This window comes from Fundulus heteroclitus, chromosome 16 (assembly GCF_011125445.2).
Source record: "Fundulus heteroclitus isolate FHET01 chromosome 16, MU-UCD_Fhet_4.1, whole genome shotgun sequence".
NCBI lineage: Eukaryota > Metazoa > Chordata > Actinopteri > Cyprinodontiformes > Fundulidae > Fundulus > Fundulus heteroclitus.
In genome coordinates this window covers 30,592,228-30,617,149 of record NC_046376.1, presented here as the reverse complement: position 1 = coordinate 30,617,149, position 24,922 = coordinate 30,592,228, and the positions used below count along the sequence as shown (strand labels likewise).

Here is a 24,922-nt window from a genome sequence, read left to right as displayed (position 1 = left end):
ATTAATTGTATACTTATTTATTTATTGAGCATTTATTTATTTCTGTATTTATTTTTAGATATGGAAGACTTGGTCCTCCATAGATTAGTGTCTTGTTTATTGGTATTATCTTTTTTTAGTACCTGAAAATACACGTTTTTATTTTACATTTAATACTCAACATTCCAGAATTAGACAAGTATTTAATCGTGAGGGAAGAACCAACAACCCAAATGAAGCTCCGCCATGCCGTCCCGGAGGGCTGTGCACGTCGCGCCTGCGCAGAATAGTCACATTCGCGCTTATCTGTCAGGTGGGCGTGTTCCGGCGCTGCCATTGGCCCGTCGCGGTTCCCCTTCCTCTTTCTTTTCATACGCCCTGCCTCTGAATAATGATAATAATGATCAAGATGGCTACTTCAAAATCTTCGCTGATGTAGCTAAACAGTGGGACTTCTTTATGTTCAAGACCCTCGTAGGCGGCGGGGCAGAGCCACGGACACCACTACATGGATTACAGCGGGTCGAGAAGGCACTAAAGTCGCCGTGTTGCCACGGAGCACGCATTCCGAATAAGCTAACTAGCTAGCAGCGCTCGTCGAGACTCTCCGGTTCGGCTCCCCCAGCAGCTGCAGCTCTCCCGGTTCGTGTGCCCGCCCGCCGGAGCGCAGAGCGCCAAATGGCCGAGCCGAGGAAGGTGCCGTTCGTCACCATCTCTCCCTTCAGCGCTCCTCCTCCGCCGCCGCCGCAGCAGCAGCAGCAGCAGCAGCAGACCCCAGAGCCCAACAAGAAGCGCCGCCGCGAGGACGAGGCCGCCGACGTCTCTCTGGGGAAAGATGGAGGTGGAGGTGCAGCGGCGGTCGGGTCGGGGGGTTCCGGAGGTCTGTTCGGCAGCGCCAAGGGAGGCGACGCCGACAGCGGGGAGGCGAAGCCCACCGTCCGCCTCAACCTGACGCTGAGCGAGCCCAACGAGAAGGGCTCCTCCGAGTTCAACTACGGCGAGCTGGTCCAGCCCACCGCTCCTCAGGTTAGAGACCGACAGGCGGGCTGAAGCCAGGCACCATTACGGCGACAAGGGCACGAGCCACGCTGTACGGCTTACTGCGCTGCTTTTTAAAACCAACAGAAAAAAGCGTCTTCGTCTAATTTTAATAGGGCGGAAAACATAAAACAAGATTATGTCGATAAGTGTCATGAACTCCACTTAAAAGGAAAACATTCTTTTTATTTTTTTTAACAGATTACCACTAAAAACAAAACACGCTGAGATGCCCCCAGTGAACCGTCTAAACAAGTTGAGCAGCTTTACTAAAGTCTTTATTTACTCCGGAAGGGAGATGACAGCTCCCGCATGTTGTGAAGTTATGTTGCAGGAGCTGCTCCCTGGAGCATGTGGCCCTCACTCTGGTGGCCCCTGAAGAGCCTGCGTGGCCTGTGCTCCGGATCACTGTGCTGTGGAAATATCAGCCTGGTCCACGGGGAGCAGACTGGTGCTGGGGTTCTGATAACATTATGGGTCCACTGCTGCTGTTTAGTGCTGCCACTTCTTTAAAGGCTCCATTTATGATGATCGTGCCCTTAAACGAACCACTGATCTCATCCTGATTTGTTGGATTGATGCTTTATGTGGATTATTTTAGGGAGGCACCAATATGAGAATTTGGGCCGATCTCCATATCCGATACTAATGTTGCTGATAACTGATATTTACCGATATGTGTCGGCGCACGTTTACGTTTCTGTGATTGTCAACTTTTGGTACGCTTCTGTACCGGCTGAAAAACTATGCTAGCTGAATTCTTGAATGTGAGTTATAGTCTAAATTAGGGGTGGGTATTGCCATAGAAGTCACGATTCGATTTGTATCACAATGCTTGAGTTATTGCGATGGATTGCGATATTTTCACTGAACACTGTTAGAAAAAAAAATACAGCCATTAGCAGTGATTGACTGGCTGTGTATGATCTGGATACTGTCTTCAATTGATACACTGAAAGAAACTGAATTCATACATAGCTGTATTTATCTAAACGACTTTTGGAAGTATTGCCATGAAAACAAATATTACTGTAACTGGAGTGGACACACTGACAAAAAGTGCTTAGGGTTTATAAAACTTAAAATAACAAAATAAGGATAATCAGTGCCGCTTACATGGCCTCAGTGGTCCTTTAAACCATTGAAGTTGTATTCCACTTGTTTTTGGCTGATGTTCGCCTACCATTCATGCGATTTTTATTATTATTTTTAGAAAATTAATAATCAATACTTGCCATCAAGAATCTATGCAGTAGATCACGAAAATTAGAATCGCAATGCATCGTCATGACGGTTATTTTGCACACCCCTAGTCTAAATAGACTTAAAGGGTAACTCACCCCCAAATCGACTTTTTTTTTTTTTTTTTTTTTTTTTTTTGCCAGTAAACTATTAACACGGTTGTCTGATAGTACTGTCCACATATCCTGGCCATTAGTTAGAAAAATGTGTGCATATTTGTTGAAATCCTGCTCTTGTGTCTGGCACCCTCCTAGGGTTAAACGGTGGCCTTGCAGCAAATTTCCAATTAACGTTGCTTTGTGTTGACCTGACGTAATTCTGAGACTGTGACATCAGTAGCTCTGCCGCTCTGGGCTAAGAAAGCAGCTCTGTCTTGGGCTTTCCCTCGTACTTAAACCTGCCTGCTGAGCACAGAGAAGATCAGCCATGCTTCGCGTCCAAATTACAAACGAATCGTGGTGCGCAAAGCTGCCGGTGATCCTGCCTGGATTACAAAGCGGGAAATAAATCTAATATATAACTGGAGTCAGCGTTAATGCCGTTATTTCCAGCATCCCCAGATTATTTGAATGTCTTTTTCACAACCAGAATCTGTCGTTTCTAAATGTTGCGTTGGAGCGTCTCTAAGTGGAAAGAGGGTGGCTCGTGATAACTCTGGAGCAGCAGCAGAGATCCACAGCTCAGGTGGGAAAAATCGGCGGTGGCAGCATCATGCTGTGGGGGGGCTTTTCTTCAGCAAGGGCGGGAAGATGGATGGCCATGAACACGGGGCAGTCCTGGAAGAAAACCAGATGTGGGTTGTAAGAGTGGCACCTTGGAGCCTTTTGAGATCAACGCGCTTCGCTGGCCCACTTGGCCCGCGTCTCAGCTCGACCTCCGCACAAACAAAGCCCGGGAGGTTTCTCTGATTTTAAACTTTGTATAATTATTTATTTATTTTTTTTATTTTTAATCCTGGTGTGGAAATCCGTACGCCGTCACCCAGCTGTGCTCCACTGTCAATGGAAGATGTTGCTAAATAATCCATGTACATCTTGATGAACATTAGAAGAACTTTAACTCAGGCCTTTGTGCGCTGAAGTTTCTGATCCGGAGCCTTTTGGGTCATGCAGGGCTAACATGAAGTGTTTTGCTGACTCTAGGCGGTCTGTTCAGCTTAAATTGTGAAGGATCTGCCCACGTGGGTCAGATCAGCACATTGATGAAAGCCTATCCGCCGAGTTCTGTCGGTTTTTCACATGACGGGGGTAAAAAGCAAGATGAAAGCCTGATTTATTTCTGTTTTGTTTTTATTTTTTGTGGTGTTACTCAGGTAAAGCCCGCGGGTTCCACGGTACCTAAGGGCCTCGCTCCTCCCCTGGACCCCAGCGACCCGTTTGCTGACGACGAGAAGGAGAGGCGGGAGGTGGAGGAGCTCGCCAGGAAGTTTGAGAGCAAATATGTAAGCAGATTTACCTTCAGACGAGTGCTGGTGTGTTCATGGAAAGCTTTGTGTTATGTTTACAGAAATTTATGATGATGTTTCTTTTTTCTTTTTGTCAAATCTTATTACATTTAACTCTGACGGTTCTCATCACATCATCGTCCCTTTCTCTGTTAAAATGATGCTTGCTCTATTTTGAAATTATTATTATTTTTGTCCAGATCGTAGCCTGATTCCCAAAACATTAAAATGTTATTGATTGAATTTCCTGTCCCTATTTTTTTCTTCTTCCAGGGCAGGCTTTTATATCTGTGTATAATTTGAACAAACGAGGGGAAAAAAAAATTAAACAGCGATCGTTGGAGCGGTCGTTTTTTAAATTGGTCGACAGTTTAACGCCGTTGCGGCTGATAATGACTGTAAAAATGTATTTGAGAATGAGTCAGAAGGCCAAAATAGGCTTTTTTTTCATATTGGTAGTAGTTTTTGGGCGTTTCTGATGCATCCACTTTGTGTTTGTAGGGGAGTGGCCCAAAAAAGAAGAAAAAGGACCGGATGCAGGATCTCATCGACATCGGTTACGGCTACGATGAAACTGACCCATTTATAGACAACTCAGAAGCCGTGAGTAGTTTTCTTAATTAGTGCGAGCCTGCTGTGTATTTCACCCAGTGTAAAATCACTGGAGAAGGTAATGATGGTCCTCTTTACTGTGTGGGGGATTTAGGAACAACCAACCGATCTTAACTAGGTGTTAAAGCGAGAGAACAGAGCACGCGTTTCTCTTTTCGCCACCTTCCTGTTTTCCCGTTGTCGTGGATAGTCGCCGTCATTTCATTGCAATTCTCTGTGGGCTTCAGTACGACGAGCTGGTGCCGGCTTCGCTCACCACAAAACACGGAGGCTTCTACATCAACACAGGGACGCTGCAGTTCAGGGCCGCGTCGGACTCCGAGGGCGAAAACGCCGAGGACCAGCGCTTCAAGGTTGGTTTCTTTTCCACCGCACCATTTCACCCCCATCGATTCTAAAACTGTTGCCACGTCGCTAATGTGTGATGCTGCGGCGTACACTAACCCCCCCCCTCCCCTTTTTCTTGTTGCAGAAGATGAAAGACGGGGAAGAGCGAGTGATTAAAAAGCGACGGAAGAAGCAAGATGGTGGAATACTGGAGGACAAAAAACCAAGAAAGAATAAAGTACCAAAGCCTGGGTGAGCTTCTAAAACATGGCTTCTCGTGTTGAATCGTCTGCAGCGCAGGGCGGGAGTATTCACCTGCAGGCTGCACACTCTGCAAATCACCATGCACCCCCCCACGTTGCTGCACGGTGGAGGGCGAGTCATGCTGTGGAGATAGCGGAGGGGCTGGGTAGCCTGGCAGAGCTGATGGTCAGGATTTTCAATTCAATTAAATTTTATTTATGTAGCACCAATTCATGAAACATGTCATCTTGAGGCACTTTACAAAGTCAAAATCTGCAGGATAGCTGCAGATATCTTGGACCAAAGCAAAGCTGGTAGAGACGAACCTCAAAGGTGGTTCTACAAAGTAAAGATGGGGGCGGGAGTGGATGCCAACACATGGCATACGTTATTTAAACTCCGCCCATCTTCATTTCTGTCGGGCTTCCCCGTTCCTGTGTGATGCAGCGTCCCCACAGCATGATGCAGCCACCACCGTGTTTCCCTGGTAACGGGGGAAGGAGGCATGTGGTCCCATGGCCGCCAGATGCGCGAGGGTTTCTAACCTTTCTGTCTCGCTTGCTGGCAGCGGCGGCTCGGTCCTGGGCGTTCACCGGCCGGAGAAGAAGAAGAGGAAGAAGCTGATGAAGGACTCCCTGCACCTGGCCAACATGCTGCGCCGCTTCACCAGGGAGAAGGAGGAGATGCGCAAGAAGAACCTGGCCACGGCGGCCGCCCTGCCGCGGCCCAGCGCCAAAGCGCCCGGCGCCAACAGCGCCGTCGGCGCGCACCCCAAGGCCGCCGGCCCCGGCAACGACTGCAACATCACGGACCTGACCGACGACCAGGCCGTCATGTCGCTGCTGGGCTCCGCCAACAACGACCTGCTGCAGGACATGATGGGGGACCTGGACTTCGGCATGCTGGACTCCCCGCAGCCCGGCAGCCCCTCGCAGGGGGAGAACGGGGCGTTCGGGTCGGGGCAGAAAACGGCGCGCTTGTTGCAGGGCAGCGTGATGACGCCGCCGCCGCCTCTGCCCTGCGGACTGCCAGGCCCTCTCTCAAAGCGCATTGAAGACTTAAGAGCGGTATGGAGCTTTTTGCACAGTGTTTGTTTGCTTTTGGTCCTTCAGAGATCACCCAGCTGCCGAGAGAATAGTTTAGCTGCACATCTACAGGGAAATGTAGCTGCGACTGCACGCTGGTTAGAGGCTTTAACCGGGCTGAGCGTTCAGAGGTTGGCTGATTTCACCTGCTAGCTCCTTAGTAACAAAATAATAGCAGAATAACACCTTTTATGTCTTATGATCACACACATGCTTTGTTCAGAGGAGAATAGGGACTCATATCTCATGTCTGTTGTTGGGTGGGTGGGTGGGGTGGGGGGGGCAGTGATGCTGTGGGCTAGTTTCTCTTCAAAGGGTCTAGTAGAGCGGATGGCACCAGCAGCTCCTCGGACACATTCTCCAGCAGTGTGAAGTGACGCGGTTGCTTAACCCTGCCAATCTCTCCACCAGGCGTCCCGTCAGTTTGACGAAGAAGGCAGGAAGAAGTTCTTCACGCTGGACATGAACAACATCCTTCTGGAGTTGGTATCATTCAAACTGTCAGTGTTTGCAGTTAAAGATGAGAGCTGGCAAAAAAAAAAAAAAATGTCAACCCCCCCTCCCCTTCCCCGTCTTGTGTGTGTACGTCAGCATCGAGTTGCAGGTTCAGGAGCAGCCTGTAGAGGTGCGTTCGGCCGTCTACTCCCACCTGGAGGCCTTTGTACCCTGCAATAAAGAAGCTCTGCTCAAACGCCTTAAAAAGCTCAGCCTCAACGTGCAGGTGTGTTCCTGTCATTTTCCCACCGACGCAGCGCCGCCTCCGCTCTCTCTGGACGCGTGGGCTCCCCGCGTCTTTCCCAATGTTTACAGCAGACCTGCACAAACGCAGCTAGCTGCAGCGGCTCCTTTCCTGAACGTGGCACCCCGCGTCTTTAGTAGCTCCCGCGTCTGAATATGAGCGTAGCCGCTGGCCGCGTGGCCCCGGTAACGTGCCTGCGTCTAGCGCGGGGTCTGCTGGCCCGGATATGTGATCTCTGACTCTGCTTATCTCCGCCGCGCAGGACGACCGACTCCGCGCGCCCCTCCTGAACCTGAAACTGGCCGTGTGCAGCGTGATGCCGGAGCAGATCGCCCGCTACAACATGGACTGCATCGCCAAGGTGGCCAAGTAAGGAAAACGGGCCCTACGTCTTGTCTGTGTCGTTTTGGTTTGGTTCAGAGGATCCCCCTGAGCCGTTTGTGACGCCGCCGCTTGCCGCCGCTCTCACAGGCAGCAGTCCGAGGAAGGCGACAAGAACGGGTCCGAAGACGACGACGAGGAGAAGCCGGGGAAGAGGGTGATGGGGCCCCGCAAGAAGTTCATCTGGGATGACAAACTCAGGTCAGTGCGACTGCAGACGTTCAGCTACAGTGACTTCCAAAAGTGTTTCCTCCCCTTAAACCAGTCGCCTTGTGCTTGCTGAATCTGACTTATTCCATTTTATCATTATTGCTCAGAAGGAAAATGTTTTTTGACGAGCAAAAATCTTAAATGTGCGGCATGCTTTTAGCTCATCAGCCCTCGCTCTGGCGTGCCTGAATAAAAGCTTTTACAGCCAGTTACCTTTATGTAATTAGTGAAGACGGTCTGGTGAGTAAAATGATCTCAGCAGATTTCAGATCTAATAAAATGAGCAAAACGTCTCTGTCTGAGTCCAAATAACTGAGAAATAGTTTTCCGCCTGAGTTATCAGGACATGGAAGAAAATAATTTATCGGACAAGGAGCACAGAGGCCCTTGGTAACTTTGGGGGAGCTGCAGAGGTCCTCAGCTCAAGTGGAAGAATAGAACGACTATTAGTTGTCCTCCACACCACAGGTTGTAAAATATAGAGAAATGCATTTTTGCTCAGTGATCCTCGGGTTCTTTTTATTTTTATTTTTTTTGCACTTGGAGGGTTTAGTGCAGGCAGGTCCAAAATGCAGCCTGGTATTTTGGATGCCCCCCCCCCAACTGTATTTGAAGAAAGATTTAGTCCAGGTGGCTGATGCAGATGGAAGCTTTTAGTTTTTAATCAGGGCAAAATTATTACAGAAAGGTTCAGATCCTACAATTGAAAATGTGTAACACAAAGTATTCATCTTTTAATAAACACACTTTTGACATTCACCTTAATTTCATAGCAATATCCATTCAGTGACCTTTAATTACTCAAATGCAGACTGTAGTGCATTAAAATCTGCTTTGAGTTCACTTATTAAAACTGGCTAATTACAGCAAGTGTTTTTAAAGAGCAACTGACCCAAATACTGCTCTTATATTGCTGGACCAAAAAGAGTAAAGTTTATTACTGTTAGAGTTAAATTGAATTATTCCAGATGATTAGCCTTTTTTGTTAATCTTTTTAAAATGATCACATTTTGTAGAACGGGTGAAGAATCTTAACATATTTTTTGGGTTCAAACATTTTTTATTAATTGAGTTCCTTTTGGCGTGACAATGTTGGACGAAAGGTTTGGGCCGCCGTGCTTTAGTGGATTGTGTTGTATTTGTAGGTCGTTGCTGTGTAACTTGGTGCAGGTGAAGCTGGGCTTCTATGAGCTGGAGGGCAAGAACTCTCTGTCCCTAGAGGATTACCTCAAGGCCTTCATGGAGACGGAGGTGAAGCCCCTCTGGCCAAAGGGCTGGATGCAAGCCAGGTGTGTGGAGCGCGCTACGATAGCAGAGAAGACGCCGTACAAACCTGCAGCATTTCTTTACTACTAACAAGGCCTTTAATTTGTCGCCCTGCTGTCTGAACTTCTATTTGCAGGATGCTGTTCAAGGAAAGCACCATGGTTCATGGTCATCTAACTGGCTTTACGTGAGAGATGTTATTTTTCACTGGTCTCATAATGACCGCCGCGCTTTAGTTTTAGCTTATGCTGACACACGTTTTATTGCTTTTCCTTCAGAGCAAAGAAAAAGATGGTCCCAACTCCGAAAGCCAAGCCAAAGGTAAGTCATGAGCGTTTTCCAGATCAATTAATCATGTCTTCACTGAGGCTGAGAAAACTGCTCCTTCCCTTCAACCTTTCCCCTTTCTGTCACATCCACAAACTTCAGTGCATTTTATTGGCATTTGATTTCTTTGTGATAGACTTGCAACCTTTTTTTTAGTTCAGGGCTGTTTCTCCCCTCGCTGCTGCTACAAAATATATATTTTGATGATTTCGCCTAGTTTTATAAATCCATACGTTGTAAAGATGTTTCTTATTAAATTAAAGATCTAAAATTATTGTCTTTTTTTCTTCGTAACATTTTAGAGCAAAGACAAAAAGTCAACATTGAAACCCAATCGACTAATTTTTTATATTGATGGTAAATAAATAAAGAAAGATAGACTTTAAAAGATACAGAACAGCTCATAGTTTGCTAGGAGCGTCTCTGTTATAACAATATTAGACATTTCTAAACAGATTTTGTACAATATATTTAAGGAGCCTGTGTGATCGTTTTGGGTTTTAAACATTTGTAAGGAAAAAAAAAAAAAAAGGCAAATTGAACTTGTTTTTTATTATTTAATTTCTTTTTTGCTTCAAGGGTAGTAAAATCCAATTAGGGGAATTTCTAACCCAATAAAAACTGACAGGAAAGAATCAAGAAAATTTAGTCTGGAAACTAAATTTTTTTCTCCTACAAGATAAAAATCTGAGAAAAGCATCTTGCGTTGAGGTAGAGGTGGCAGCATCATGCTTTGGGCAGGCTTTTCTCTCACAGGGACGTCAACATCGTTGCTGGGAAGCTGGAAGAAGCTGGAAGAAGCTAGAAACAGGATCAACGTAGAGACTGGGATGGAGCTTCTCCTTCCCGCAGCGCAGCAACTCTAAATGTAGCACGGCTACATTGAACTGCTTTAGATCAAAGCATTATTCATGTCCAGAGCTTAAAACCAATGAAAATCTGTGGCATGATTTAAATTGTCGTTTACTCTTAAGAGTTAAGATACCGTTGTGCAATCTGTCCTGACTGGAGAAGTTCTGGACAGAAAAATAGAATTGTAGTCTCTAAACCCAAAGAAAATGTTAGAGACATGCCTCAAATGGCTTTTAGCTGCAAGAGGAGGTTTTTACAAATGATTGACTTGTGGGGGCTGAAAATAAATGCATGTCATACCCTTTAGCTTTTTGTTAGTAATGTCCAAAATGCTCAAAAAATACACTGAAGTTTGTGGGAGTAATGTGACAAAGGCTGGACTGGAATGAGCGCCTTGCAAAGGTATATTTCTGAGTTTTAAGAACTTTTTTATTTGACCCTCTTAATATCGTCACAAATAAGCAAATGAGCCAATTTGTGCTTTCAGGAAGTAACGTGGGTTCAGCGTCCCACCCCTCCAGCGGGCGTCACGCCGTCCCCCGCTGCCCAGGTTGCCAAGCGACCTCCTCAGTCGCCGCCGGGGACCATCTGCCTGGATTCCCTCGACGAGTCTCCTTCTCTGGACTCCATCTCTCAGGCACTGGCCATCCTTGGCAACGCAGCCAAAGGTTTGGCCCAAGGGGACACTCCGCCTTCCCCGGAGAGACCCAAGACCTCCACCAACGCCCCCAGCCTCCACGCCTCGCCGCTTCTCCAGCCGCTGAAAAAGAACTCTGTCAGTACTCCCAGCTCCAGCACACCTCACTACATCTCTACCTCGTCGTCGGCCTCCACCTCCCTGCCCCGGCCCGCCCCCAACACGTCCTCTCCCCTGACCTCGGCGAGGGTGGAGGGGACAGGGGTGGTGAAGGGCACGCCGCAGCCAAACAGACACACTGTTTTGAACACTCAGAGACCTTTAAGCGTGGGTGTGACGAAAGCGGCTATGCCCGTCTCAGTTTCGCCACCTAAACCGCGTCCTCCACCCACCGCTTCTCCACTAGTGGCCCCGGGACCAAAGACGGGGGTCTCCATATCCCCGTCTGGCCTCCTTAAAGGCAGCAATAATAAAGCCACCAGCGGAGACACGATTATTATCACTTCGACTCAGTCCCGGCCGCACACTCTCACGTCCCCCTCCCTGATAGTCAACAAGACCTTTCAGACGTCCCGCCTGGCCCAGACCCCCCAGAACAAGCCGCCCACCTCCCTCCCACAAACCCCGTCTGCAGTTCAACCTCAGCCACAGTCAAACTTCATCACCCCTATGCACGCCACCCTCACCAAGTCCGCCCACAGCAGCATCCCACCCATCGTCAAGCTCACCCCCCGAACCCCCAACCCCGCCGTCGCCCCCAGCACCACCTCCATCATATCCGCCTCCATTTCCCAAACCCCTCGCTCTCAGGCAGCACCCTCGATACACCAGTACACTCCCAAAACCCCGGCGGGCTTCCGGCCGCCGTTCTCAGGTGCTACAGGAGGAGTCGCCAAGTCGGGTCAAGGCAGCTACACTCCCTCGAGCGGCCAAAAGACCCCCAGCGTTATCAGCGCCACCAACACCAGCCTTATTAACACCTCATCTATGAGCAAGCATTCAGGAAGCAGTGCCTCCCCCGCAGCTGCCTCGGTGACCCCAGGCCAGCGTCAGCGCACCGTGGGCGGGACGCCGCAGGGGGCCAAGCCGGTCGTGTCTCTTCCACTGTCGTCAGTCTCGTCTCAGCTACCGCAGGTTTGTGTTCGGGTTGCGATTTGTCGACAACAAGCTCTGGAACCAGTCTAGCTCGACGTGTGAGCACTTTTCTCTGGAAACTTGTGTGGATTGGGCTTTTAAGCATGGGCGACAAGTTTCAGTTACACTGCAAAAACAGAACTAAAAATAAGTAATATTTTCTTAAAATGAGTATATTTGTCCTTGATTTGAGCAGGAAAATAAGATGATTCGCCAATAGAATGAGATTTTTTCACTTAAAATGGGAACAACTCCTCTCTATCATCTTCTTTCAGGTGCAGGATGTCTAATTATTTTATTTTAGGGGTCAAAATACTCATTCCATTGGCAGATAATCTTCTTTACCTGCTGAAATCAAGGACAAATACACTAACTTTAAGAACATTTACTTATTTTTAGATCTGTTTTTGCAGTGTTAGGGGTCAGGGCCATTCAAGAACCTTACCAATGGTCCCAAGTCAAATTGCTTGTTTGTACCCACAAACATGGCAAATTAGATTAATTCTGATTCTGATTTGTAATTGGGATCATTGTCCTGTTGGAACGCCCAGCATGCATGCACGTTTTAACTTTACCCCCACGGTGCCTGTCAGATCAATGGAAAGCACTTAGAATGGCGAGGGACCCATCAGGGCACAAACTGGGCCACTGGTCTTCCAGTTTATCATCCGTTTAACATCCGCCTTAAGTTGGTTGTGGTGGCGGCATCATAACGTGGCGCTGCTTTTCTACAAGGGGCGCTGGTCCATTTCATGAAGTGGGTAGAAACATTTGTTAAATTCTTTGATCATTTCAAATCAGCAGCTAGATGGTTGACATTAGGACAGAACTGGGTGTTCAGAGGCCAGTGATCCCAAAGACATGTCCAGCTGGGTTTTAAAAGGGACAAAGCAGGCTGATGTTAAGATCCTTTATGCGTAAATTAGGAAGATATTCTAGGTACGTTTAAACTTGTGCACCCAATAATTTTTGCACAAAAAGATTTCACACAACTCCTTTTTAAAAACCCCAAAATCAACATGACATTCATAGCGATGACGAACGAACCTGTTCTGACCCTAACTTCCTCTCCTCTCTGGGCCCAGGTCTCAACGACAGGAAGCGGCGGCCTGCTCGCCTCGGGCTCCTCCCTGGCCCTGGGCTACGGGATGCTGGGGGGCCTGGTGCCCGTATCCCTGCCCTTCCAGTTCCCCTCCATGCTCAACCTGTCTCAGCTGGGGACGGGAGGCTCCAGCACGCCGACCAGCAGCTCAGCAGCCAGTAGCAGCGCCGCCTTCTCCACCCTGACCCAGAGTGAGTGGCAGAAAGGCGCGACTCGTTTAGAAAGTGGCCGGCAGAGTGTTTGTGTTTGTGGGACTGGCAGTAGGTCACGTTGCTCTGCTGCTGTCTGAGTCTTCTCTAGGCCCTGTTTAGTGTTGTACGTTGACATCATTTGTTTGATCACCATACCGTTTGTCTGGATGTAATTAATGTTTGACTATGTTTCATTTTGTTCATCTCCCACATCTCCTCTTTCCTCTACTGCTTCCTCCCTACCTGGCGCCCTGATGTCTGGCTGTTGCATCCCTTTTTTCCTCCCCTGTGTTGTTGGCATTCGTTCCTCCCCTCCTCGTCGCCCTGTCCTGTCTCCTCAGATCTGTATAAGAGTCTCCAGTCAGGGTCTCAGGTTGCTCTGCCTCCTCACTTGCAGCTCGCTTTCTCAGGTAAAATCAGACCCTTCCTGTAACTCGAAGCCTGCTCCATCTCTTCTGCTCGACCTTTTTCTGTTGCCGTGTCTGGTGTTCTTGGTTTGGGGCTGTCCGGTTCTGTTCTCATCTGTGGGTGGCGGCATGTTTTGGTGGCTTTTCTTTATGCTGTTGTCCCTTCATCTACCACATCTATTGGCACACCTGTCAAAGATGTGTCCAAAGCCTTCAAATACGTTTTTTACAGCAGTAGTAAATCTAACATTTAGCATTATGGAGATCCAACCTTTTAATTTGAAGGCATTTGTCCCCTTTCTTTTAGAAAGCCCAGTAACAACCAATGCAGGTGGGTGTGGCCTGACATGAAGGATTAGTGGGTGGGAAAAGTGACTATTCCTGCTGTACAGTAGATCTGTGAGGCTTTTACCTGGGAAGGCTGTTTGAGCTTAATGGCATCATGAACTCTCGTAATACCACGAGAATTAAGAATAAAAATCTGCTCAGCTCTACCCAAGGTTCCTAGGCTGATTGGATCCTTAAGTCTGGATTTATTTATTTCTAAGCATTAAGCCCTATGCCATCACGTAAAATTGTCTTTCCTCCCTTCATGTGTCCTTCCACCCTTTGTCCCTCCTTTATCATCCCTACCTTTCCTTGATCCTTCCTTCCTAGTGTCCTTTTCTTCTGTCCTTCCTCATTTTATTTCTTGTTCTTTTTAATTAAGTAATTTCCATCTGGGATTATTAAAGTATGTCTGATTCTTTATTTTCTTCCCCTCCTTTCATTGTTTCTGGGTCCTGCTGTACTTCCAGCTTGTCCTTCCCCCTTTACTTTCTTTCCTTCCTTGTAACAGACCCTCCTTTACTTTTTCTTATGTTCTTTTTAATATTGCTTCTCGTCTTGCCTTCCTTTGTTCTGTTGGTTCCTTTCTCCAGTTTAATATCATCTTTTTTTCTAACTTCTCGTCTTTCAGCTTCTGTTTTTTTGCCGGTTTCACTATGAAGCCAGTATAGAAAGCCATTGGGGATTATTGTCTTTGTTTTAAAAAGGGTAAAAAAAATTTTTTGTGAATTCTCTGAAGAGAGTTACTGCAATAACATTAATTTACTTGAAAGAATTTACATGTGACTAGCTGGATTGCTAATAAATGTATCTTAGTATGTTTCCCTGGAGGCTGAAGTTTTGTACTTTTCTTCTCCAGACGTCAGTCAGAGCCAGGGAAGCGACACTAAGAGGAAGACTCTATGATGCGACTGGATTTGGTCACCTGTCAAATCCCAATGATGCGGCAGAAAAAGAAGAAACGTGGGAAAGATCATGCTATACAAGGGTGTGGAATCAAGTGGGCTTCACCTCATGAAATCAGCTCTCAACACCACAGTTGAATCCTTTTTAAAGACTATTTTATAAGTCCTTTGTAGAGCTGGCAAATAGTTTGTCAATGTTTACATATAGACCTATATCACTGTGGATGGGGAGAAGGAAAGAATGGGCTTCAGATGAGTGGAGGTGTGTGTGCATGAAGGTCTGGACCTGTGCCTGACTGGACTGTGTGCCTTTTGTACGTCTCCCACTCTGATGCATGGTCAGTTTGTCTACTTGGTGCTGTTTGTTTTTTTTATCATAATGTAATTATCACTGAAACCTGTAAGAAATGTAAACTGCAAAACGAATTTGAGCTTTTTTAAGAGATGTACATGTTTTCAGATGTACTTGAATTCTTTGGTTTTGTTTCTGTATAGAACGTAAGCCCACTTTAATTAAAATCTTTGATCCTTACATAATGCTATCACTAAATATTTCAGCTCAGTCTGAATACCTGGGCTATTAGCACAACCATTGGTGGCTATTGAAGCTTATGAGCTGTCAGTGCAAATTATTTTTTTTCTTTTTAAATGCTCCTGACAGTTCTTTGAAACAGTAAAAGGTTTTTTTTTAACCTAATGTATGTTATTTCTAATATCCTATGTACAAACATGAAAGCTAGTCTTCCTACTGTCCTGGATATGGAAGGAGTTTGGACTATAAAGTCTAAACCAGCTAAAGGAAACACTTTTTTTTAATCTAGGGTAATTTTCAGAACAAAACAAGGTCAGACTCATCTCCACATATTGGTCTAAACAACTAGCATCCTATATAAACTAGTGTTCTGATACCAGCATCACATACTTTAGATGGTCAGTTGTTTTCAGTGGTCAATATTAGGTTATTTCTGATTACTAAGTACCAATTTATTAAGTACTTGGACTCAGTACTTGGTATCGGTAAGTATCTAAACTGGTATCGGGACACCCTAATTGTAATAATAACCTATATAATCTATGCAGGGTATCCGAACATTTGAGGTTATTGGCTGAAAACCCTGACACATGGCTGTTCAAAAAAATTATTAAAGCACATTAAATGTTTCAATTCCTTTCAAAGTTTTATATTAAAATCTGAGAGAATAGTTGGCTAAAATAGAAACGTGTGCATTTGTGCGGCCAATTTCTCTACAAACAGCCAAACAGGGACGCAAAGCACAATTGAAATTTGATTTAATTGAAACCACGGGTTGGCTATGGAGTCTGTTTAAGTTATACAAGGATTAATACAAATAAGACAACGGTGAAGGCATGTAAATGATACTAAGATCCATGAACACCTTTTGACACCAGAACCAAATAAAAATGAACCAACAAAAACAATAAAAAAAGGAAAGGAAACAAAAAGAGTGTCAGCCTAAGCAGTTTGTGAAGGACAGTGAAGGTGACTTCAACTGGCAGTAAGAGGAGGTCATTAAAGGTTGTGTCCCCTGGAGCTGCTCCTCCTCCTCGGTGGCTTTCTCCTCGAAGCATCGCCGCTTCGCCTATTTGACCAGAGGTCTGGTTTTGTCGTCGTCGCTGCACTGGTGGGCTTTGTACTTTTTCACCTCAGCCATGTACTTTGACCAAGCATCGCTCTTGCCTGGCTCAGCCTGCGGGGAGAAGGCAGGCGGGTTACTGACCATGTGAGGCAAACAAGAACAGCTCAGAGAGAGGATAAACTAGCGACGCGTCGATCAGGTCCAGTTTTGTCTGAGTTACAGGCGGTAGTAGTAAACGGTCTCACCTTTGACCATTCCAAAGTACGGAGGAATTACAGGATTATCCCAATTCATGGGTCAAATCAAATGTTCCTACTGTGTCCCGACTTTGATACGCTCAAAAACACTCCAGTGAGGAACCGACTGCAGACACATGGGTTTGGAGAAAGTGTGGCGGTTCTCAGCTTTGATGAATGAAATTAATAGAAAAAGAAAATAATTATCCTGCTGAGCATCGTGGGGCTAGCAGGGGAAAATGGGCAGATCCTGATCTCTGACCTACTGTCAAAATAGACCAATCGGCCCCAGATCGGATGGAGTCTATTGATTGGTGGGTTGCATAACCATCACAACGGTTACATTCATTATTTTTTTCTTAAGAGTACTCAACATAAAATAAATGTTAGGGACATATGCTTTTGTCCAATAAATTGGGATAATCCTGTAGTTCCTTGTCCTTCCAGAATTCAACACTACATTTTTAAGAAGTGCAGCATCTGTGTTCCTCCTTCACACCCCGCGGTCCTCGGCTTATCCCTCAGACAGAACTGGAAACGCGCCTGGAAGCCAGGAGGCCTGATCACCGCGGCGTGGCTTCATTTGACCCCGCTTACCTCTGTGTCCTGTTTCTGCTTCTTGGCAACCATTCCGGTCTTAAGGAACACACCGCCCCGGCGCTTCCCCACCTGGGTTAGGGGATAGAAGACTGAAACCGTTACAGGGGTCCTTGCAGGTGGATTGCCAATGAAGGAAACTACACCAGAGCAGAGGGACTACATTCAGCCTCCTGCTTGCACCACCAGTGACAGCATCACTAGTGCAGAGCATCCCTAATCTTTACTCAGCTATCACTTCGTATATGAATACTGATGTCTAACTTAGAAGTAACCATGGGAGATAAAAAAAAAAAAATCACTTGAATATGTGGCTATTATAAAAATCACATGTGGATGAACATTTCACCACTTATTAAAATTAAATCCCAGTGTTTTCAGCTCGGGTTGCTATCTCATCTTACAACTGCTAAACCCCTTACAAAGCTGGTCACAGGAAGGGCCTTCTTTTCCACTGAGGTCTGTCCTTGATCGGTGGCTCTCGCCTCTCCACCTGACTGCGGCGCCTCCCCTTTCCTCTTCCTCGCCTCCTCCTCCATCTTCTTCTTAAAAATCTCCATGAAGCTGCCGTCGTTGGCGAACACGTTGGCCGCCGCGGGCGCCGCCGCCACCGCGGGGCTGCTGGAGGGGGACGCCGGGCTGGAGCCTCCGCTGCTGCTCCCGCCGCTAGTCTTGTGTTTGCCGTGTGCTCGCTTCGGGTCCATGTCTCCTGGTGTAACTTTCATGAACAGAGTCCGACGAGTCAAAGAGAGCGGCTTTTTTTTTTTTTTTAGCTAGCTTAAAAAGAAAAAGCTTGCTAACTACCACTTAGACCCAGGAAAGAAAGAAACCGGAATATACGGTTTTAGGTACTAAAAAATAGGCAAAAATAGGCCCAATGGGAATAGAAACCGACAGTCTTCCGGTGCACAAAGCGTTACGGTTCGAGAAAAACAAAAGCCGACGCAGGCTAGCCTGCTAACGTGGCTAACAGCCCGTTTCTGTAAGGCCTCTCGGTGAGAAACGAACAACTCTTCGGCTCCCGCGTCGGAGAGGCGTAAGCAATAAAATCTGCTCTTCAAGGCGAAACAGGCTTCAGATGTTAGTCAATAATCACAGGGAAATTCAAAGATTTCTCGTCGTTTAGATTTACCACCCTTCATAGTCGGTCGGCCATGTTTATTTTTTTCTCTCCTTCTTAATCGCGTGGTGGCTCTAGCGCCCCCTGCTGTGTCGGTGTTACGCCAAACTCCGAGATTATTCCGCTAAACGACGCCAGGGGGCGCTGTCTGGATGCCGACGGAAATACAGAGGCTTTCATGTCGTGGTTTCTCTTAGAAAATTACGGCAGACACCTGTTGTAAAAACGTTTTGTGCTGAATGTTTTCATGTGACTTTAGAAGTGGGAGTAAAAACATGAAGTCACACAGTGTCAGTTAATTTTACTACAACGGAACTCAGAGGAAGTGATCTGGACATTAAACCAAGAAACTATATTTAAAAGTGGCTTTCCGGTCTTCAAAACTGCTTAGGAAAATCTTATTCACCAATATGACACGATGGATTCAGCACTGTGATCAGGTCCAGTACTGTCCCATGTTTTGATAACAGCTACCAGAATGTGTTACCGTTTGTCTTTCAGTCCAGCTTATCGTGTCAGTTTTTGCTATTTGCTGAATGTTGGGTTATTTCTAGACTAGGATTACCATTTCATTGGCACTGTCACTTTATATGTCCTGTGTAAAATAATACTGTGTATTTTTCAGTGACGTCACCAAGGCGTTGGATGGTTGTACCTGTAATACTTTATTGCTTTGTTTCCAAGGATGTTATCTTGCTCTCTCTCTTTTTTCTCGCTATTTTTTCCACCCTTTTGTCTGCCTTTTCTCTTCTACATACCCGTTTTTAAGTCCATTGAACGTGCATATATAAATCAAGCAGAGTGCTATGGCGAAAGCACTATGCTCCACTTGTGAGTAAAATCTGTTGGGCTGTCTTTGGCATTAAGACAGCAGTTCTTAATGCTACACTGCCAGACAAGCCATATTATATAAGAAAAGGATGACCAGTTTATTAAACATTTAAAATACTAAAATAATTAAAACAAAATGTCTCCCTTGTAAAGAGCCTTGTAAATATAATCATCTCATTTCCGTTGCAATATCAAATTGAAAAACAATGGAAATAGCCAACTTTTAAAGTGTGTATATGAAATAATATCCATATTTTTAAACAAACCAAATCACCTCGGGTCCAGCTACTGATACCTCTGCATATATGTTGTTCAATGGAACAGGAGTGTCAATACCTATGGCCAGCACAGTACATGTCCAATATCTAGATAATTTTGAAATTAAATTAATGTGCTATTTAGATGTCCTTTGTACAACCCCTTAGATTTTTGGTTTCACTTTAAATGAATTGCAGCCATGTCACAGGGCCATAGGCCATGGGACACTAGGTGTGTAACAATCATCACATGCGAGTTCATGTGACTAGACGGCCAGCTGAGGAAAGTGGCGCCTCTTCGTGGAACTAGCTCTTGGCACATTGCTGAATTTGTTAAATTGCAAACTATTTAAATGCAGGATTCATAAAGATAAATAAAATAAAAAAAAGCCAAGTTGTCATGTGATATTTACTTTTATGGTCTTCGGTGACTCCAGGTTTGCAGACGTCCAGCAGCTCTGTGTGAGCCTTGCTTGTGGAAACTGGTGCGACTGATAAACAATGCTCTGCCATAGTTCACTTGGCTGTTGTGACACTTGCACAAAGGAAGTGAGAAGCTTGACTAATCAGCTTGGCCTTTAGATCATGACCAAATTATTTCAACGTTCCCAGAAAAACACCCAAGGTGATGCTTTGGAAAAATCTGAACTTTTTTTTTTTTTTTAAAAACACATTTTGACACATAAAAACTTCATGTTTTTTTTTTTTTTTTTTTAAATAACATTCAGGGAAGTGTGGGGTACATTTTATTGTAACGTGTTATACAGGTATGAGTCTTTGTGTCTTTGGCAGCTCAACACAACCCGACAGCATGATGCTGCCACCACCTGACCTGTGTGTCCCTTGGTCTTCATGATGGTGTGTGTTCACTAATGTACTTTAACAAACCTGAGACCTTAAGGAAAAAAATGATTTTTTGGGTCACCATCTTTGTTTTCTTATTTATAAAGCTTGACAACCACAGCTTAAATGCATTAAACTGTGGTTGTGATGTGTCAAAATGTGAAGTTCTAGCGGTATGATTACTTTTGCAAGACACGGTAGTCTGGATTTAGTTTTCATGGACAGACATTTGGAGTGTATCCTAAAAGAGTTAGTGTAGAAAAACCAAACAGATGTGATCTTCATCTTCAGTTCCAGTTTATTTGCGGTGTGACAATTGAAAAAAGGGCTACAGCTCTTCAACTTGCCTCAGATCCCTGTCATAGCGCCATGTCATCCATCAGGCCACAGTATGAGAAACAGAAGCAAAAAGTTAAAACCCCGTCACACCATGCTAAAGTTCTGTGGCTACGACTTTACCCCATAAATATCCGTCAAAATAAGGAACTCATAGAAAAATGTGCACAAAAACAGGACTGTGACCTGCGTAGATAACGGCACACACCATTTACAGGGTCAAGCAAGTTACGAGACATCGGTTCTATATGGGACAAGCAAAAAAGATTAGATCAAAACAGAAAGGCTGGTGAAAAGGTGAAGAAAAGGCAGATTTAGTGTTTGATCAGTTCAGCAGGCTTAGCCTTTTATCTTCCCCTCACTTCCTGTCATAAAAAGGGCAAAGATTCCAGCATTACGTCAAGATACGTGCATTTCCTTCCTGCTCCATTAAGTTCAAGTGTAAATGAGGCCTAGCAGCAGAAAACGGCCCCAAGTCGACTCATAATCAGTAGTGTCATCATTGCTGCCTCTCATCCAGTTTAAAACTGGGATTAACATAATTCCAGCTGTGTAAAGCAGTGAGTGCATTTAGGACCTGCACACAACCGGGTACCATGTTTCAACATTTAAAGGTTGACAATGAAGAAAAAAAAATTACACTATTAAGAAAAAAAAAATCCTACAAACTGATTTTACAAACAAATCTGAACTCTGATACATAAATTAGTGATTAAAAAAAAAAAAGGAGAAGAGGTTGTTCGATTCGTGCATCAGCAGATTCTGATCCTTTTCAAGGCACTAAACACATCCAGCTTTCTAAGAAAAATAAAAAGTGCTCTAGTGTATTTGGTAAAACCCCCAAAGGGCTCCAACAGGAGTATTGCTTTTCACAGGAAAGATTCAAGTGAACTCAAAAAGACTTCCCAACCACACCCTGATACCCGTCACCTGTTTTCAGGTTCCTTCCTTTGTTAACGTACTAAACAAACGAAACAAGGAGAGAATTTGACAAAATCCAAAGAATAATGATAGCTATATACTTGTAACTGTATGCCTTCATAAGGAGTAAATGTCATTCTCTACACACCCTTCTCCATCACATTAAAACGGACTAAACTGGCTCCTCTTTTACTCTTTAACCTAACATTGAATAATAATAAAAAAAAAAAAAGATTGAGTTGAGGATACAGAAAAAAACAGTCACCTGAAAAGGTGACGAAGCCTGCTTCATGCACATCTGCTCCATTCCTATCTCTTATACTCAGTAGTACCAACCCCACTGTGGCTCCTTGAAGAAAACAAACATTTTCAACCAGCAGGGGGCAGCAGCAGCATGAGAGAGGAGAACATGTGCAGCAGTCCAGTGAAGGCATCAAGGTAGGGGAGCGGAGAGTTCAGAGACCATCTCATCTTTGCGCCTCGCTTCGTATCAGAGCAGCGTCCAGCGTGGCCGTCTCATCTCGGCTGGTGCCGGATCAGACCCCTCCTGGTGTTGGTGGACTGCCTCTGCTGGGCCAGGAAAGACATGGCCTGGTTGGACGCTCCCAGTCGCTCTCCTGATACCTGCTGATGCAAAGACATGCCCTGCAGTGGAACAACAGGAGGACGCAGAAAGAGTTGAAGAACAAAAGGTGGACAAGAAGTGAAAAGATATATATATTTTTTAGCATTTCCCCCCCCCCCCCCTCATACTAACCATGTTGTACCACGCAGTAATGATCAGTTTCTCCTCCTGGCTGTGTCTGGCTTTGCTCTTTTCATAGTCATGCTACGCAAAGGGAACACATTGATTGGTTTTAGTGAGACTTCAATAACCAGATGTATATCCCCCCCACAGCTCTGTGTTACTAGTTCACCTCCAGATGCTGGATTTTTCTTTCCTTCTCTGTCAGCTGATTTTTCAAAGACTGAATGTCAGGAGGCGGAGCTGGCTGCTTGGGATCCAGAGTTTTGATCACCTGCACACAGAGAAGCCCTTTAAAAGACTTCTTCCACTCCTCAAACACAAAAACTCTGTCATGTTACAAACCCAAACATAAATGCATCTTACTGAGTTTCATTTTTAAAATGTTATCACAGAAAATATTTGAAAAATGTGGCCTCCATTTGTGTTCAGACCTGACCTGCTACTTCGGAGAACCCTCTTCTCCAGCAATGCAAAGTCATTCTGGGCTACGCTTTAGACTTATGCACCGTATGTTTGACGTTCCAGAACAGTTCAAGGACAGCCGGATCATCAAGACGGTATCTGTTAACATCGGTTATCAGGTCCTGCCACAGATTCCCATTCATGCTCAGGTCTGGACTTTGACTAGGCCATTCCAACACACAGATATTCTTTTACTGGAACCGTTCCAATGTAGCTCCAGCTGCAATTTTAAAGCGATTCTCCTGCTTGAACGTAAACCTCCGCCTCAGTCTCAAGTTTGTTTCCTTGTATTTAACCGCATGCACAACCCCCACATTCCCCTCTTACATCGTCACCCAAGTTGAATTAGAAAACGTTTCACTCGAATACTGACAGCAGGGGGTTAAGTTTTAAGAAAAGGTTAACAAGCCCTTGTTTAACTATTTTCAGAAATCTCTTTCCTCCCGTTTTCTGCTAAATGTAAAAAAAAAAAAAACTCTTAAAAAACTCTTTAAAAATGACAGAACCCTCCTTTAATAAGAATGTTGGCGCCTCTTAATGAGAAGCGTGTATTCCCCTGATGGGGACTGACCGTTCTGGCTTTCTCCATATAGCGTTTGTATCGCTGCTCCATCTGTTTCATGTCCTCGTCTTTCTTCCGAAGGATCTCCTGGAGTTCGTCTATCTTCTTGGCCACTGTGACGAAGAAAAATGCACGCAGAGTCCCAGCCTGCAACACGTACACTAATAAGCAGAGAGGATTTAAGCATATCTTTATAAAGGGTCTTACTGTTGCTGTCCGCTTTGGGCTCCAGGTCATCTATGACCTCTCGCTTCTTTCGGAGGTCTGTGTGAGCTTCGCTTAGCTTCTCCCTGAAACGTGGAGCAAATTAATCGAGTCACTTTAGATGACCTGCTCCCCCGATTAACGGGCACTAAGCGGCAGTGAATGACTTACAAATGCTCCTCCAGCTTTTTCTTCAATAAGGACGACTTCATTTAAATAACCAAAAAGAAAGAAGAAGAAAAAGAACAATGATCAACTTAAGACTGGAGCTATACAGAGCATGAAAACAGAGTACAGGCAGTGAGAGTCAAGCTGTGGCAGAGCAAAATCATGGGCCGGTTGCACAGAGGACGGGCCGTACTTACGATGGCCTGATTTTGGCAGATGTAGGGTGGGGGGGCAGGTGGAGAGAGACAAACAGAGAGGGGCAGGCGTTAGCGCTGAATCACCACAGCAAACATGGGTTACAGTCCCACACAACACGTATCAAAAGGAGAGCAAACACTGCAGTCCTCAGAGGACAGACGATCCTTACGCACACTGCGCCATGCAAATGTTTTGACTCAGGATTCGCTTTCTGCTCGGTTTTTAGGTTTGACATTAGAAACTGTAGGAAGTCTCAGGACTACCATGACTGTGGAAAATATGCCGGTTAACCGTGAGAAAGGACAGAGCGAGAGCGCAGATTATTCCACTCACATCCTCGTTCTTGCTGTCCTGCTGCTGGAGCGCTTTCTGCAGCTCTTCCACCTGGGATCGCAGCTCCGAGATCTGCTGCAGGTTCAACCTTGGGATGAAGAACGGGGCTCGGATGAGAGGAGACGGTGGGAATGCATGGGCAGCAATATATGAGCTGGATGGTCCACACATTAAGTGATCATTTCAGGTGCAGTTTATCAAAAGCCGTGTATCTGGACATCTGTGACGACTCCCAACTCCACAACACTGTCATGGTGTTTTAGGTCAGTGAGGCTGGATCATATTGTTTTTGCTGACTAATTCATGCTAGCTGCCAGAGACCGTGAAACATCAGCTGGTCAGACAACTTTCTGCTGATTTCGGCTGGTTGGAAACTCAAAAATCGGATCTTTTACAATGAACCATAGTAGAGCAGCTCTTTGTTGTGGAAGCTGAACCTGCAGGAAGACGACTCCAAGTATGTTTTTCTGCATCAGACGGTTGATTAAAATGGGGTCAGAGGAAGCACAGAGGTGTAAGAAGCCCCTTAAAAAGGAAAATATTTCTCATGATGAGACATAATGGCTGCGTCTCTGGCTATTAGAGAACAAGACTAAAGCTGACAACAGGAAGGCTAAAGAGCGCAGGAAAGATGACGTTTTAGTTTTCCAGCATTGTGCAATGGAATACTCTAGATTTCTAAATGTTGGCAGCCTCCTTCTTGAAATATCAGAGCTAAGGCGGTCTGGGAGAACACACAAAAATGCTGCTCAGGGATGCGGCTGTGCAAATGTTGGGTTCTTCTGTAGCCGTCTGTGCAGCTGGTATTTAGGCTGCTGTTAACAGCTAAGGCAGCTGAAATATCCACTCCGTCATTATTGCGCGTTTAAAAAAAACAACCACCACCACTTGGTTTACAGATCTTACTCTCACACGCAGCGTTACGTCACATCTTACTGCCAAAATGATAAATTACAGCTCACAGCAGCAAGAAGCTCTATTTAATATTATACAGTGAAGTCCAAATTATTCATACCCTGACAAATGTCACGGTATGATAATTAACTTATAGAGAAATCAA

General features: G+C 45.4%; 3 protein-coding genes across 5 annotated transcripts; 1 reads left to right on the top strand and 2 right to left on the bottom strand.

The window, feature by feature from the left end:
- The first annotated feature begins 344 nt into the window (after positions 1-344).
- On the top strand, positions 345-14,980 carry ubn2b (ubinuclein 2b). 3 transcript variants are annotated; one of them, XM_012867845.3, is made up of 17 exons: positions 345-1,005; positions 3,572-3,700; positions 4,205-4,306; positions 4,543-4,668; positions 4,788-4,894; positions 5,454-5,952; positions 6,382-6,452; positions 6,562-6,691; positions 6,972-7,078; positions 7,181-7,291; positions 8,446-8,589; positions 8,703-8,753; positions 8,845-8,887; positions 10,233-11,516; positions 12,602-12,809; positions 13,151-13,219; positions 14,403-14,980. In XM_012867845.3, exons 1-17 carry the CDS (start codon positions 658-660, stop codon positions 14,447-14,449), a joined length of 3,576 nt encoding a protein of 1,191 aa, XP_012723299.2. In that variant the 5' UTR covers positions 345-657; the 3' UTR covers positions 14,450-14,980. The 3 variants fall into 3 exon arrangements, with proteins under 3 accessions (XP_012723299.2, XP_012723301.2, XP_021174841.2); XM_012867847.3 differs by lacking the exon at positions 13,151-13,219; XM_021319166.2 differs by lacking the exons at positions 6,382-6,452; positions 6,562-6,691.
- Positions 14,981-15,721: 741 nt separating this feature from the next.
- Positions 15,722-18,073, bottom strand: LOC105929944 (telomerase RNA component interacting RNase). The gene is made up of 3 exons (XM_012867894.3): positions 17,302-18,073; positions 16,880-16,951; positions 15,722-16,157 (listed from the first exon to the last, which is right to left on the bottom strand). The coding sequence occupies exons 1-3, from the start codon at positions 17,602-17,604 to the stop codon at positions 16,050-16,052; spliced, it is 483 nt and encodes a 160-aa protein (XP_012723348.2). The 5' UTR covers positions 17,605-18,073; the 3' UTR covers positions 15,722-16,049.
- A 2,135-nt stretch (positions 18,074-20,208) lies between these two features.
- On the bottom strand, positions 20,209-23,487 carry hook2 (hook microtubule-tethering protein 2). Its single transcript, XM_036148416.1, has 6 exons — positions 23,335-23,487; positions 23,167-23,249; positions 22,969-23,072; positions 22,105-22,206; positions 21,945-22,016; positions 20,209-21,832 (listed from the first exon to the last, which is right to left on the bottom strand). Exons 1-6 carry the CDS (start codon positions 23,373-23,375, stop codon positions 21,704-21,706), a joined length of 531 nt encoding a protein of 176 aa, XP_036004309.1. The 5' UTR covers positions 23,376-23,487; the 3' UTR covers positions 20,209-21,703.
- Between the last annotated feature and the right edge of the window lie 1,435 nt (positions 23,488-24,922).